General features: G+C 32.9%; 1 protein-coding gene across 3 annotated transcripts; it reads right to left on the minus strand.

The window, feature by feature from the left end:
- Window positions 1-10,644: 10,644 nt before the first annotated feature.
- On the minus strand, window positions 10,645-15,673 carry LOC112797000 (cold-responsive protein kinase 1). Of its 3 annotated transcripts, none has more exons than XM_025839714.3 (7): window positions 14,950-15,673; window positions 14,331-14,434; window positions 13,967-14,177; window positions 13,309-13,546; window positions 12,751-12,901; window positions 11,713-12,097; window positions 10,645-11,074 (listed from the first exon to the last, which is right to left on the minus strand). In XM_025839714.3, the coding sequence occupies exons 1-6, from the start codon at window positions 15,056-15,058 to the stop codon at window positions 11,738-11,740; spliced, it is 1,173 nt and encodes a 390-aa protein (XP_025695499.1). In that variant the 5' UTR covers window positions 15,059-15,673; the 3' UTR covers window positions 10,645-11,074; window positions 11,713-11,737. The 3 variants fall into 3 exon arrangements, with proteins under 3 accessions (XP_025695499.1, XP_029153738.1, XP_072091821.1); XM_029297905.2 differs by having other exon boundaries at window positions 10,645-11,183; window positions 14,950-15,498; XM_072235720.1 differs by lacking the exon at window positions 10,645-11,074 and adding an exon at window positions 11,498-11,615 and having other exon boundaries at window positions 14,950-15,498.
- Between the last annotated feature and the right edge of the window lie 297 nt (window positions 15,674-15,970).

A 15,970-nucleotide genomic window follows, 5' to 3' on the forward strand; every position in this document is an offset into this window, starting at 1 on the left:
AACGCACCAATAAAGTACAACTCATAGAGGCCAAGTTCCTCCAATTTGAGACCCATGCGTTAGGTGTATGTATATAACGCAAAAAATGGACCACTCCCAGGGCCTTCAAATTATTCACTAATTCCTCAATTCTTTAAGCACTTAATTAGATAACTCAAAGCTTTGCATAAGCTCATGAAATCAAGTATTAATTGCCAATTGTGGAGAAGATCATGAAGGGCTTATCTTAAAAGAAAAACTCTTTGACAAGACTTAATTAATGAGTTGATTTGATTTAGTTTTTTTTTTAATTAGATTTGAATTCGAAAATACTTTTTAGGGTTAGTATTAAAAGGAAAAAGGACACACGTGAGTCTCTTGTTGGGGTCGTTTTCAGTTCATTGTTTTTAGTTTCCAAGCACACTATGAGTCACTAATCCTCTAGGTTAAAATTAGGAGCTTTGTTGATTCTAATGGGTTAATGTTATAATTTTTCTACTTTTGATTAATGCATTGATATTTTTTTAAGAAAGAGTTTTCGTTCTTCATCACAAGAATTTGAATATATTGAAAAATTATTTTTATCTAACTTGAATTATCTTAATATCTTGAAAAATTTGATTATTGGAATTAAGCTTGAAAAATTCTTCTCGTGGCTCTTTAAGTTTTAAAACTAGAATTGATAAATGACATCGAATCAACTAGATTTAGTTCTTAAGAATTATGTGGCTTTTAAACCAGTGAACGTATCTCACCTCTTATTATAATCAATTGATCAAGGAATTGATAGTTTATTAAGAAAAGATAAATTGAACTACTAAGGGATTAGGATTTGGTTATTTCTAATTTGCCATAGATGTATCTTGCATGATCAAAGAAGAGAGTGAAAATCATTCTTCTTGAAGTTTCAATATCACTGAAACCTTATCTCTTTTAATAATATCAATCTTTAAACCATTTATAACTTGTTTTGTTTTATTCATTAGTTTTATGAAAATTGCTTCAGAAATCCCAGTTTTTGATTGTCTAACTATAATAATCAATTGACCATTGCTTGCTTAATCTGTTAATCCTTATGAGAATTATAACCCGCTCACTATGATATTACTTGATACGATTCAGTGCACTTATCGAGTTGTGGTTTTGAAAAAGTTCACACAAAATTTTTGGCGCTATTGTCGGGGTATTAATTGAGATTAACAACAAACAAGGTAATTGATTACCTAGATTAGACCTTTATTTTTCTATATTTTTTTCATCTCATCCGAAATTTTCTTCACTGTGACGTTGGAATTTTCAATTTTCTTTGTTGTCTCTGTGTTTATGCAAGGCAATAAGGACAAAGAACCACTCCACTTTGATCCAGAAATTGAGATAACACTCTTCTAGATAAGGAAGAAATCTAGAAATCAAAGAGAAGAAGTTGAGGCAGTATATGAGATCGAAGAGTTTGAGGAGTTAGATACAGTGACTGACAATACCAACAACCCAGTCAATTCTAGAAGAACTCTTGGCTCTTTCAAAAAATCCACTGCTGGGAATTGTGGAAGTAGTATAGTAGTACTAGCTATAAAGACAAACAACTTTGAATTGAAGCCTCAACCCATCACCTTGGTGCAACGAAATTACCAATTCAATGGGAGCCTTCAAGAAGATCCGAATTTATTCATCTCCAGCTTCTTGCAGATTTGTGACATAGTCAAATCTTATGGTGTCTCTGCTGAAGCTTATTGATTGAGGTTGTTCCCATTAACTGTAAGGGAACGAGCCTAGCAGTGGCTCAAAACTCAACTAGAGGAGAGCATAGCAATATAGGATGATTTGATCAATAAGTTCTTAACTAAATTCTTTCTACTATATAGATTGACAAAGTTGAGACATGACATCCAAACTTTCATGCAGAAAGATAGAGAGTCCTTTTATGAAACTTAGGAGAGGTACATAGATATGTTGAGAAAAGTGTCTCCTGGATATGTTTGTTGACTGGGTGCAACTTCAAATTTTTTTATGATGGGATTACTCTTACTTCAATAAGTTTATTGGACTCCTTTGCTAGAGGATCTTTACACATGATGACAACTGAAAAAAGCCTTGAAATTAATTGAGATAGTGGCTAATAATCAATATTTGTATTCCTTTGAAAGAACCATGAAGAGATGAGTGACGGAACTAGACACATTAATTACTATTCTAGCACAAAATAAGGTTATGTCTCAACAAATCAATGTACTCTAAAAACAACTTGGACACATGCAAGTCTCCACAGTGGGAACACAGGGTATCACCTATGACATGGGAGGATAAGTCCACCAAAGTGAAGTTTCTGAGTTACTTAATCATGATCAATCTTCTGTTGAGCAAGTCAATTTACATGGAGAACTCTCTAGGCCACACAATGACCTATTCTCTAAAACCTACAACCCTGAATGGAGGAACCACCTTAACTTTGGATGGAAAAATCAAAACCAAAGGTAACTTCAACAACTTCAATAATCCTCACCAACCACAAACACCTCCCACATAACCCTCTCAAAACTCACAAAAGACCACCCTTTCAGAGAATGCCTTGGAAAAGCTCACTTAACACACCTCCATATTCATCAAACAAACCTCCAGTTTCATACAAGAAACTAGAACCAACTTCAAAAATTAAGAAGCTTCCATCCGAAACTTAAAAGTACAAGTGGGCCAACTTGCCAAGTAATTGGCTGAGAAACCCACAAATATTTTTCCCAATGACACTATTCTGAATCTCATCGAAAAATGCAAGGGTATCAATTGGAGAAGTGAAAAAATAGTAAGTAGAGAAGTAACAAACAATAACAACCAAGCTGAGAAAGATAAGCCATATAAAGAAGCCAAAGAGGAAGCCAATAACCAAGAGAAACACGTCCCCTGCGCCTCCATTTCAAGTTCCAAAAGTGAAATCAACAGAGAAAGCAAATGTGGAAGAATACAAGCCCAAAATTCCATTCCCTCAAAGGATTCAAAATAAAATAAAGGATAAATAATTCTCTAAATTCTTGGAGGTATTTAGAAAGCTACAAATTAGTATTTCTTTTGCTGAGGCCTTGAAACAAATGGCTCTTTATGGCAAGTTCATGAAAAAATTGATGAAAAAGAAGAGAAATTGGAAAGAAGATGAAACAGTGATGCTCACTAAGGAATATAGTACAATAATTTAAAATAATTTGTCCCAAAAATTAAAGAATCCTGGGAGTTTCTTAACTCTCTGTATAATTGGTGAAACTTACCAATGAAAGAGCTCTATATGATTTGGAGGCTAGCATTAATTTAATGTCACTCTCATTGATGAAAAAGATGAAAATTAAAGAAGTGAAGCCTACAAGATTTTTTTTCCAACTTGCTGACCGTTCCATTAAATTTTTACTTGGTGTTGTTGAAAACTTACTAGTTAAAATAGGAACATTCATATTTCCTGGTGTTTTGTCATTCTGGACATGGAGAAGGACACTGATGCTTCCATAATCTTGGGAAGACTATTCTTTGCCACTAGGAGAACTTTAATTGATGTGCAAAAAGGAAACTTAACTTTGAGAGTTCATGATGAGCAATTAGTACTCCATGTGTTCAAGGCCACGCAACATTCAAGTGATTCTGAAGATTGTTTGAAAATTGACTTGATAGATCCCTTAGTATAAGATGCATTAGAAGATGAGGAGCTCAACAATTCTCTGGAGCCCCTTGTTGAGGGTGATGTGACCGAAAATGAAGATTGCATAGTATCCAGAGATGTGATTCATGTTCCTAGCAAGGAGGAAGGGCTACCCAAACTTGAATTAAAGCCCTGGTCTCCAACTCTCTAATATGCATTTCTTGGAGATGAAGACACTTATCCAGTCATCATAAGTTCCTCCTTGAGCATTTGTGAGGAAGATAAATTATTCAAAGTACCGAGGGACCAAAAAATTTTCATTGGATGGACCATTAATGAACTTAAAGGAATAAGCCCTGCAATGTGCATGCATAAAATCTTACTTAAAGAAGACTCAAAATCAGTGATGCAAACACAAAGGAGGCTCAATCCAATGATAAAAGAGGTGGTTCAAAGGAGGTAATGAAGTTGTAGAAAGCAATGATTATTTATCCAATTTCTAATAATCCTTGGGTCAGTCTAGTTCAAGTTATCCCAAAGAAAGGCAGAGTCACAGTGATTACCAATGAGAAAAATGAGCTCTTTCCTACAAGAATTGTTACCGGATGGAAAATGTGCGTTAATTATAAGAGACTCAATATTGCTACAAGGAAAGACTACTTTTTCTTGCCCTTTATTGATCAAATACTTGAGAGATTGGCTAGGCATGCATTCTACTATTTCTTGGATGGCTATTTAGGGTACAACCAAATTGCAGTGGACCCTCAGGATCAAGAGAAGATGGCGTTTACTTGTCCTTTTGGTGTATTTGCTTATCACCACATGCCTTTTCGGCTATGGCATGTCCCTGCCACCTTTCAAAGGTGTATACTCTTTATTTTTTCTGACATGGTTGAGAAATTTATTGAGGTATTTATGAATGATTTTTCTATTTTTAGTAATTTTTTTATGCTTGTTTACAACATTTGGCCTTAGTTTTGAGAAGGTGGCAAGAGACAAACCTTGTTTTGAATTAGAAAAAAATGTCATTTTATGGTTATCGGAGGTATTGTTCTTTGTCGAATCTCAAGCAAAGGCATAGAAGCTGATAAAGCAAAGGTGGAGGTAATTGAGAAATTACCACCTTTAGTGAGTGTCAAAGCAATAAGAAGTTTCTTGGGGCATGCTGGTTTTTGTAGAAGATTTATAAAGGATTTCTCCAAAATTGTAAAACCATTAAGCAATCTTTTAGCCAGTGATGTTTCTTTTGTTTTTGATAATAATTGCTTGTATGTTTTTTGAAATTTTTAAAGTTAAACTTGTCTCTACACCCATCATTGCTCTACCAAATTAGAATTTTCCTTTTGAACTCATGTGTGATGCAAGTGATTTTGCAAAGACAAGACAAAGACTTGCATGTCATTTACTATGCAAGCCAAGACTTAAATGATGCTAAAAAAAATTACACAACCACATGAAATAATTTTTGGTAGTGATTTTTAATTTTGATAAGTTTAGATCCTATTTAATTAGTTCAAAAGTAATCATCTACACTGATCACTCTGCTCTTAAGTTTCTTTTCACCAAATAGGATGCTAAGCAAAGGCTTTTTAGATGGGTGCTTCTCCTATAAGAGTTTGATATGGAGATTCGGGATCGAAAAAGTTCTAAAAATCAAGTAGTTGACCACCTTTCAAGAATTGAACCTAAAGAGGTCCCGGCTATGCAACTCCCTGTAAATGAAGGTTTTCCTGATGAGCAACCACTTGTAATACAAAAAGAACCCTGATTTGCAGATATGGAAAATTACAAGGCTGGGAGAATCATTCTAAAGGCGTACACTAAACAACAAACAAAGAAGTTATAGTATGATGCCCGCTTCTTCTTATAGGATGAGCCTTACTTGTTCAAGAGGTGATCGAACAGTATAATCCGGAGATGCATGCCCGATGAGAAAACTCAGAACATTCTCAGGCATTACCATATTCTGAGTATGGTGGCCATTTTGGTAAAGAGAGGACGCAACAAAGGTCCTCTAGTGCAGTTTTTATTGACCAACCCTCTTCAAGGATGCTTGAAAATTTGTACAAGAATTTGATCAATTCCAAAGAGCTAGGAGCTTGCTCAAGAAACATGAGATGCCACAGAATTTCATTCTAGAAGTGGAATGGTTTGATGTGTGGGGAATAGACTTCATGGGACCTTTCTCAGCCTCATACTCAAATAATTATATTTTGGTGGCTGTTGATTATGTCTCTAAGTGGGTGGAGGCTGCGCCATTACCTACTAATGATGCTAAGGTGGTGCTTAACTTCCTCAAGAAGAATATATTTAGTAGGTTCGGTATTTCGAGGACCTTGATCAGTGATGGAGGAAGCCATTTTTGCAATAAACAACTAGATACTCTTCTTCAAAGGTATGGGGTCAAACTCAAGGTAGCCACCCCTTATCACTCCCAAATCAGTGGCCAAGTGGAGGTTTCAAACAGAAAACTCCAGTGAATTCTAGAGAAGATTGTGGGTGCCTTAAGGAAAGATTGGTTAAAAAAATTGGATGATGTTTTTTGGGCTTATCGGATTGCTTTCAAAACTCCTATTGGTATGTCACCTTATCAATTTGTCTATGAAAAAATTTGTCACTTACCAGTGGAGTAGGAGCATCGAGCTTATTGGGCAATAAAGTCACTCAATTTTGATGCCAAGGCTGTGGGAGAGAAGAGGCTACTTCAACTCAATGAACTGGATGGATTTCGAGTTGAAGCTTATGAAAATGTCAAGATATACAAGAAGAAGACGAAGATGTTGCATGAAAAGAAGATCTCCACAAGAGAATTTAAGCCTGGACAAAAAGTGCTCTTATTCAATTCAAGGATCAAAATCTTCTCTGGAAAGTTGAAATCAAGATGGTCTGACCCCTTTGTTATCACCAAAATATCTCCATATGGTCATGTTGAGGTCATGAAAGAAAACTCGGAAAGAAAATTCACTGTCAATAACCACTGATTGAAGCATTACCTTGGCGGCAATATAGATCGCTAGAGATCAGTGCATATCCTCAGTTAGAAGAAGCTGCACTGTTAAACTAATGATGTTAAAGAAACACTTGTTGGGAGGCAACCCAATGATTAGTATCCTTTGATTCCTATTTTATTAGTTTTTATTATCTTTTCTTTAAGTTTTAAAACTGGAATTGATAAGTGATATCAAATCAACTAGGTTTAGTTCTTAAGAATTGTGTAGCTTTTAAATTAGTTAACGTACCTCACCTCTTATCATAATCAATTGATCAAGGAATTGATAGTTTAGGATGAGATCCCAATGATCATAAATGGTCTGAAAGAAGAGTTTGAGATGAAAGATCTTGAAAACATTAAATTTTATCTCGACTTGCAGATCAAATATATAACAAAAGGGATATTTGTTCATCAAAAGACTTACACAGAAAATACTAAAGAAATTTTATATGAATGAATCACATCTAGTAAGAACTCCAATGATTGTCTGACACTTATACGTGAAGAAGGATTTGTTTTGACCAACGGAAGAAATGAAGAAACACTTGATCCTAAAATACCATATCTTAGTGCCATAGAAGCATTAATGTATCTTGCTAATAATACATGGCACAATATAGCATTTACTGTAAACTTATTAACGAGATACAGTTTCTCTCAACAGAAGACATTAGAATGAAATAATGAATGTGTATCAATATCTTCATGCAACGACTGATATGGGATTATTTTAGCCTTATGGATCCAAATCACAATTGGTTGGTTATACAGATGCAAGTTATCTATCTGATCCTTATAAAAGTAGATCTCAAACGGGATACTTATTTATATTTGGTGACATATTCCAATCATGCCGAAATACCTGCAATACATAAGGCAAGTCATGAATGTTATTGGCTCAGGAATCTGATTGGATATATTTAATCATCATGTGGGTTGTCTGATAAGAAGATAGTTCCAACAACATTGTTTGAAGATAATGTGGTGTGTATTATTCTGCTAAAAAATGGATACATTAGAGGTGATCGAACGAAGCATATTTCTCTTAATTTTTTTCGCACATAATCTTTAAAATAAGAAACAATTGACGTTCAATAGATTCGTTCAAGTGATAACTTAGCATATTTATTCACAAAGTCACTTCCGACATTCTCTTTTAAAATATTGATACACCAAATCGAAATGCGTTAATTTCGAAATTTTAAATTATGTCTCGATTGGATTTTTTTGTTTTTTAAGACTTTTAATCAACCAATTTTATTAGAAAAGATATTATATTTTTTTTTTATTTTGTTTTTTTTATTGGATTTTTTTTGTGGGTAAAATTTTGATGAGACATATACTAAATAGACATTTAAAGGGGAGTATTATAATATGATGAATGTTGTTTTTGGTTGGTGCCTCGTGCATTCTACCAAACCAGTATTTGGGTCAAAACTCAAAAGTGATAACCAATTCAAAGTCGTTGTTGCCTATAAAAGGCCTTAAACAATAAACACATCAAGAAATGGATTGAACTGAATCACAAAAACAAAGGGACGCCACGTGAGTTTTTCATAATATATATATATATATATATATATATATATATATATATATATATATATATATATATATATATATATATATATTATGGTGAGTATATTATTATTGAGAATATGATATATATCACAAATATATAACAAGATATATATATTAAAGAGTATTAATAAAAATATTTTATTTTTTATTTTATTTTTATATTTGCTTTTTTTCTCTATCTATTTATTTCATAATATTAACAAAGCCATATTTAATACTAACACAACTTCATTATTATCCACCTCTTTGATGGAAAAAAAAATTGAACACAACTACAAGCTTATTTAGTTTTTCTTTTTAATATAATTTAGTGCTATTTTAAGTTTTATTAGTTTTTTACATTAGCAAAATATAAAAATATTCAATAAATATTAGTTAGTTTAATTGTATTTGTATAACTTTCAAGTCTTGAAAAAATTGATGACTTTTTTATCTATTGAATTTAGTATTATTTTATATTTTATCATTCTTTAATTAAATATTTTTCTAAAAAAATATATTCAAACATTTAATGAATATTGTAATTTTTAATATTTATTGTTTTAACTATAGTTTTTTTTTTTTTACATATTTCACAACTTATAATATTCTAATTTTTTACAATTATGACTTTTTCTAACATATCTTTAGTCATCCTAATAACAAACTTAAAAATAATTAATATAAATAGCATTATATAATTTTATATTAGAATTTTTTGCCCCCATAATAATTTTTTTCATGCTCCGCCACTGTTTATAACACATGAGATATGAAACTTTTTCTTTCAAATCTGCTTGACTTGTTGAGTAAGTTTGAGTTTAAAAATTAGTGTCACAAGCACAACTTACGTTTTATAAAGGACAATTATGAGTTAGACTATTTTCGTGTCTTTATTTTTTTCCAAACTTGAAACAGGACAAACTAATTTATGTGGTAGTTTAATTACTCAGCTTGTCTTTTGAGATTGTTTTCAGGAGTTTTTTATGGTGGGGAAAGTATATTCATGACCTCTAAGTATCAGGTATAGTTTAAAATTATAAAAAAATTATAGGGATGAATTTATAATATTAATTTAATTAATTAAAAAACTGAAGAAGATAAGTGTTCGGATATTGTGCACATGTTGATGCTAGCAACCTCCCGTTTCCATGGCCGTCGTCTTCTCCATCCTCAAGCACTGCCTTGAGAACATTCTTTTCCACTTCGTCTTCTCCTCCACTTCATTCCACAACACCACCCACTTCTCCTTCTTTTTTGAAATCATTCAGAATTTTGAGATCATTTGGGTTTGTAGCACGTAACACACTGTGATCATCATCATTGTGCAGAAGAAGGGGAGAAAGTTGCAAGCTTTGATCCAATGAAGATGAACACCAACCATGGTTTTAGAGAGAAACAGTGATCAAAGTTTAACACTTTTTGAGTAAATTCACAACCCCATGAATGAGAAAAGATCAAATTCTAACTCCTGTGACTGAAATTGAGATCGAAACAAAAAAGTTCAGAGAGAGAAAAAGAAGGAAGAAGTGAAGTTACAAGTTACAACAAAAACAAGCAGTGTGTTTGAGTTTGTGTGTCTTTAATTTCTGCATTTACCGTATTTAAATGAATTGGGATTCAAACTTTGGAATGGTAACAAGAAATAACTATAGAGCAACGACCAAGCAGATTTCCCATTTAAGATGAAAAGATTGTTGATATTTCCGGAAGCGGATCACCCGCAGCGTCCGGTGGAGTTGTGGTTCTGATGGCATCGATTACTGCATTTCTATGGAGGCTGAGAAGACGACCAAGTGATCTTAGCGAGATTTACAAATACATTTAATTTTGGGTCAAAATTGACATTTTTAACAATTATTGTACGGCAAGTGGGCAACCATCCCAACCCTTTATTTGGAATCTTGTTGCATGGTCTTTTAAAGTCATGAATATACCTTTTCCACCAAAGACATTCCATTGTTTTCATTCAAAAGTCGACTTATTCAAAAGTTGCTTAACTACTTATATTACTTAAGAAATATTCCTTAGTGTATTATCATATTTGAACAAACATTATATAATACATTAATACATCTGTTAAATTATATTTAATTTTATTAATAATCAAAACTCAATATCTTGAAACTAACATGCATGAAATGCAATTTCACTTGAACACTTACAAGGTACAAGGTGCATATGCATATTTAAAATACACATTTCAAGAATTCCCCCTTGCAAACACTTAGGCGGTGTTTGTTTACAGAGATAAGAGACTAAAATAAGGATACAGAGATACAAAATTGTGTTTATGAGAGGAGATATGGAGAGACAATGTGTCCAAAGATATTGAATTAGTATATTTTATATTCATCTTAATAGGAAGGATATAGAAACACTAACAAGAGACACAATTTATTTTTCATTTTTTCTGTTATTAAATTTATTAATTTTTTATAATTATATTTTTTATTATTATATTTTTTGTCTCAAATTTTTTGAATGAAAAAAAATAAAAATAAATTAGATATTAATAATTTGTTATAATTTATCATCAAACAAGATACAAGAACATAAAATTTTATATTTCTGTCTTTTATGTCTTGTTCTCAATGTCGTCTATTATTCTATTCTCAGAAACAAATGCAGCCCTAAAACTCCATTATTCTAAAAACTAGGCCATTTCTGATAGGTAGCGTAAACTATATTCAACATTATAGTTTCTTGCAATAAATCATATTTGTGGGCTCATTTATACTAACATCTCTTATTCCTCCAAAGAAGAAATTACATCATTTAACCAAGTTGGGTTGGTCTAGTGGTTAGTTCACTAGTCCGCTTAAGCAAATGTCGGGGTTCGAATCCCGCCTTGTGCATGCAGCAACCCATTGGCCAGCGACAAACCCTTAAATGGAGCTCAGTACCGCGGCGGATTAGTCCTTGACCTGTCGGGTTGGGGGATACCGTGGGAAAACAAAAAAAAAAGAAATTACATCATTTAAAAAAGAATCATTTGCATAGATTATCATAATTTACCATGTGCTTTGTTTGTACCTGAAAAAAATTTAAAGTTGTTAATTTTCCCGTCAATGATCCAAATACCGCCCTTTAATCTTTAGAAAAAAGGACAAATCAATCTTTAATTTTTTAGTCCGCAGAACATTTAAATTTTTAAAGATTTAAAAGTACATTTAAGTCATGACCTCTTTAAAATCTGGATATATCATCCCTAAATTAAATTTGTCCAATTTTAAAAACTCTTTGACGTATGCATCTGTATCAACTAGATCAGTACAACGAGAGTCACGTTTGATTTTTCTATTGAGTCTGACATACCCAAGTATATATGAGAAATCGATATGTCCAAATTTTAAAAAGTTCAGAAATTTAAATATATTTTCAAATTCTCAAGAATTTAGATGTCTACCGATAAAAAATTTAAAGACCTATTTGTGCTTTTCTCTAATCTTTGAGGTGCACCTTATACTAGAAAATAGAAATTAGAAAACCCAAATTCAAAATATCATAGCCATCAAAGATACCAGAAATATGAACATTTAGCATCCATATCAGCATATATTACCTATCATATTCAATCTATGTAACAATTATCTGGGGAGCATCTCTGTCACGACGTCGTTACTGCTAAAGTTGGTTGAGTTTTCATGCGGCATTCCGGTTTTTTTGTTCTTGAATAGTTGAGAAGATGGTGTCTCATTCAAAGAACCACCCATCTTACCAGAGCTATGCCATCTGTATATTCCAGGCTCAGTCAACGCCTTCTCGTTAATATGAACTTCCTTTGAGAGCATTTCCATCACTTGCTTCATGTTAGGCCGATTCTGAGCGGCAGCCTGAGTGCAAAATAGAGCAACCTTAATGAACCGGAAAACCTCCATCTCATCGACTTCGGCTAGTTCCGGATCGACCATGTCCAGAAGCCTATTTTCCTCCTTGAGCTTCCAAGCCTGCACAAACACATGCCTGTTCAGTTGAAACAAAGATATGGCAACATTTTAAGTATTTAATTTGTAAGCACTGTCTATATACAAATATTTTACACAGATACTTAGATTTGATTTCGTAAAGTTTTTATTTTTTGAAAATAACTTATCAAAACTTGCGTTTAAAAGATAACTTTCTAAAAGTTGTAGTATCTATTTTTGGTAAATCAAACTAAAAATAATTTTCAATATGCATGAGCAACAACAATTGTGTTTGATAAAATAACTTTTAAAATTTAAAAAGTACACAACAGACATAAATATAAAAGTAAATTTGGATATTTTAATATACGAGACTATATTAGACTTTTTAATTTTAAAAAGCTCATTCGTAAATACTTTCGAAAGCTCTTGTAACAAGTATAAACACATGGTTTTGCTGATTAACCAAACACAAAACAAGGTGTTTGTGCTTTACCAAACCAATTCTTATTCACATATTGTCACATTGGCAAAAATATGCAAATATGCAATGCACGAATCGAATCATACACTAAAAGCAGTCATCATGTATGACAAGCTTCAAATTCCAAATTTACAATCACAATAGATATCAAAACAATATCCCAGCATGTATCAAATCAATATAGCTAATACTCAATAAACCAGAAACATACCCACTCCACCAGAACCAGGAGATTGTCTCCAAATGCAGCTTTGCTGCTACTTTTACCACTGATTATTTCAAGCATGAGAACCCCAAAACTATATACATCTGCTTTCTTTGTAAGCTGTCCTAGAAGTGCATATTCCGGTGCCAGGTATCCCCTGGTGGACATTCAAAAGAAATGAACTTGGTTAAACCAAATCCATACAAAGAACTGAGGATGTATCTATACCTATGAAATATCATTGGAGGATCTAAAGTCTTTAGTGTTCAAATCATAACAAGCAGATTTAACCAAAGAAACACAAGATCATGCAGAGTTACTTCTAATTTATCTTCTGGTACATAAAAGATCTGTTTCAGTTTAAAAAGTCTTTTTTTATATATTTTATTTTTCTTAGTTTACATTTTCTCACACATTAAATCCCATTAGTACTTCTATTGATTAATAAATAATAAATATGACATGATATTCTTTAGTAAAGTTTCAACATTGAAGTTTAATAAATTCAGTATTTATAAACTGAGTAAACAGTACTATTAATACACACAATGCATCTGCACTTACACCGTTCCTGCAACTCGAGTGCTAACATGGGTGACATTATCAGGAAAAAGTTTCGCAAGACCAAAATCTCCAATTTTCGGGCTGAAGTTCTCGTCCAGAAGGATGTTGCTGGCCTTGATATCTCTGTGAACAATGTTTGGCTGAGCCTCATCATGGAGGAACACCAAACCAGAAGCTGTACCGCGGCAAATAGCAGCCCTCTTCGGCCAATCCAGAGCAACATATTTACTTTTAGAACCTGAAAAAAAAAATTATATCTGCATTAGCATTATCCAGTTCACCTGAGTGTTAAAACAATAGCACATTGCATATCCAAACCTCAACTCCAAAGCATAAAAAACTGGGAGTCTAGGACAGTGAAGAACATGGAAATAATACAACTTTTCTGCCTTATATATCTATCTTAATGCCTCTGCAATTTTTGTCTTAATACACTTACCAAATACGGCCCGAGTTATTTAATACACGGTTTGTTCAATTTTCAAGAGAAATTCAGACATGGAAACTGAATCTTAATCAAGCAGAGGGGTTGTACATTAGGAAGAATTAGAAGTCCTAATAGATTATGCGGACAGCCGTGTTTAAAAATCTAAAGGTTCAGTTCCAACTCAGGAAAGATTCACGGATAAATAAACATTCAAGTTGTTATAATATTTACCAAGCAAAGAACTTGCAAGGCTATTGTTCTCCAGAAATTCATACACCAATATTCGATGACTACCCTCGACACAGCAGCCAACTAGTCCGACAAGATTTGGATGCCGTATATTCGATATCATATCAATTTCAGTCATAAATTCACGGGTTCCTTGTTTAGACTCAACAGAAAGAGACTTGATAGCGACTGGAGTACCATCTCTTAAAACTCCCTGCAAATATTATCAAAGCAGCACAATAATTTACTCAAAAGGAAAAGGGAAAAATGTCATGATGGATTGAACAATCTTCAGAAACTCCATCTAAGGTGGTAAGCTTTAGGAAAACTACAATTTAAAATGAAGTGATGGGGTCATCTGTATCACCTTGTGGACAACTCCATAACCTCCTCCACCAAGTTTGCTTGAAGGGTGAAAATCTCTGGTTGCCGATCGCAACGAGTTATAGGTAAATTGTTTGGTTGCAATGACTGTTGATCACAAACACATAAAGCTTGCACAAATTAATCTCAGAAGTCAGAACACAAATTTCTTAATTGGGAACATTCTAGACCAAGTCAAGCATGCAATTTTCAGAAGATAATGTCCAAATCAAAATAGCAACTCTAAAGTCTAAAGTCTGAAAATTGAAACTAAGGGTTAGTTTCAACTCTAAAGTCTGAGCACTAAATAGCAAACACAATACTCAATAACACCAACAAACAAAAGCTTTCATATGCGTCATTCTATAGAATCTAATCAAATTATTAGCAGCATTCTCTCCCCTATTCCAGTTCCAATCCCCATAAAAACCTGCAAGAATTTTTACATAATGTTGTATCCAGGTTCTGGCTACTAGGATTTGAGAAATAGGGTAATTTATCCCAAAAAAGGTTTACAATTTTAAGAGTGTAAACCATGATATGACAAAGTCAACTACCTCACATTAACACAAAAGAATTGATCAATAATGGAAATTCAAATCCAATAAACTTGTTCTTGTTACCTTGTTCCTGTGGCTTCTCAGCAGTATCACTATCATCTCTCCCTCTACACCAATTCAAAGCACCAAAGCAATTTTTAATCATGGTTATATGCCTTATGGCCAAATTCATAGCACACACCAACCACAAATGGTGTTAGAAACAAGATACTCTGAATTTTATTAAATTGGAAAACCAAGAACCAAGTTGGAAACTAAAAAATCATGGGTTATTCACAGCATGGTTTGAAACAACTGTTATAACCCCAAAATTCTACCTTGAATCTTAGTTCAGAATATATAATAACAATAATAAGGCTTTTTACTCTCAGGAAAGTCACCAAACCAAACACTAGATGGTTTATGAGAGAAGGAACGTGTGAATCCATATATGGTTTCAAGAAGATTGAAAAAGGTAAAAAATTACTGGAAGCATGAAAGGTTGAAGGGTCAAGGAAGCTATTAAGGGTAAAGGAGGGACAAGAGAGATGGAAAGAGTAATGAGAGAGGTGAACTCCGAAAGTGACATGTGAGGTGGCTTTTTTTGGTTTTATTATGTTATTGAAAATGAATAATTGAAAAATGTGTATGAAGTGGTCATGGTCATGCAGTTGACAGAGAGAGACTACGAGACAGGAAAACAACCGAGTCAAATTTCAGAATACAGAAACAGAACAGGGAAAAAACATACCATACATGAGTACTTTGCAGATTCGTTATTCTATGAATTTGGACACATTAGACCTGTACTTGCATGAATCAATATGATTTAATTTTTATAGCATCTAAGCACTGATTACCATACAGGAGTACTTTGTTGATTTGTTATGCTATGAATTTGGACAGATATGATACATGAATCTGCATGAATCAATGTGATCTAACTAACGTATTATAGTACCTTAGCACTGGTTTTAGTTTTATTTCATATTTTCATATTGAATCCGTTATCTTTTCCATGTTTGATTTTTGGTATCAACAATCTGTTATTAATTTGGCATGTATACTAAAATATTTTTTAAATAAAAATATTATTTATACACAC

The sequence above is a fragment of the Arachis hypogaea genome, chromosome 4 (genome assembly GCF_003086295.3).
Source record: "Arachis hypogaea cultivar Tifrunner chromosome 4, arahy.Tifrunner.gnm2.J5K5, whole genome shotgun sequence".
Taxonomy (NCBI): Eukaryota; Viridiplantae; Streptophyta; class Magnoliopsida; order Fabales; family Fabaceae; genus Arachis; species Arachis hypogaea.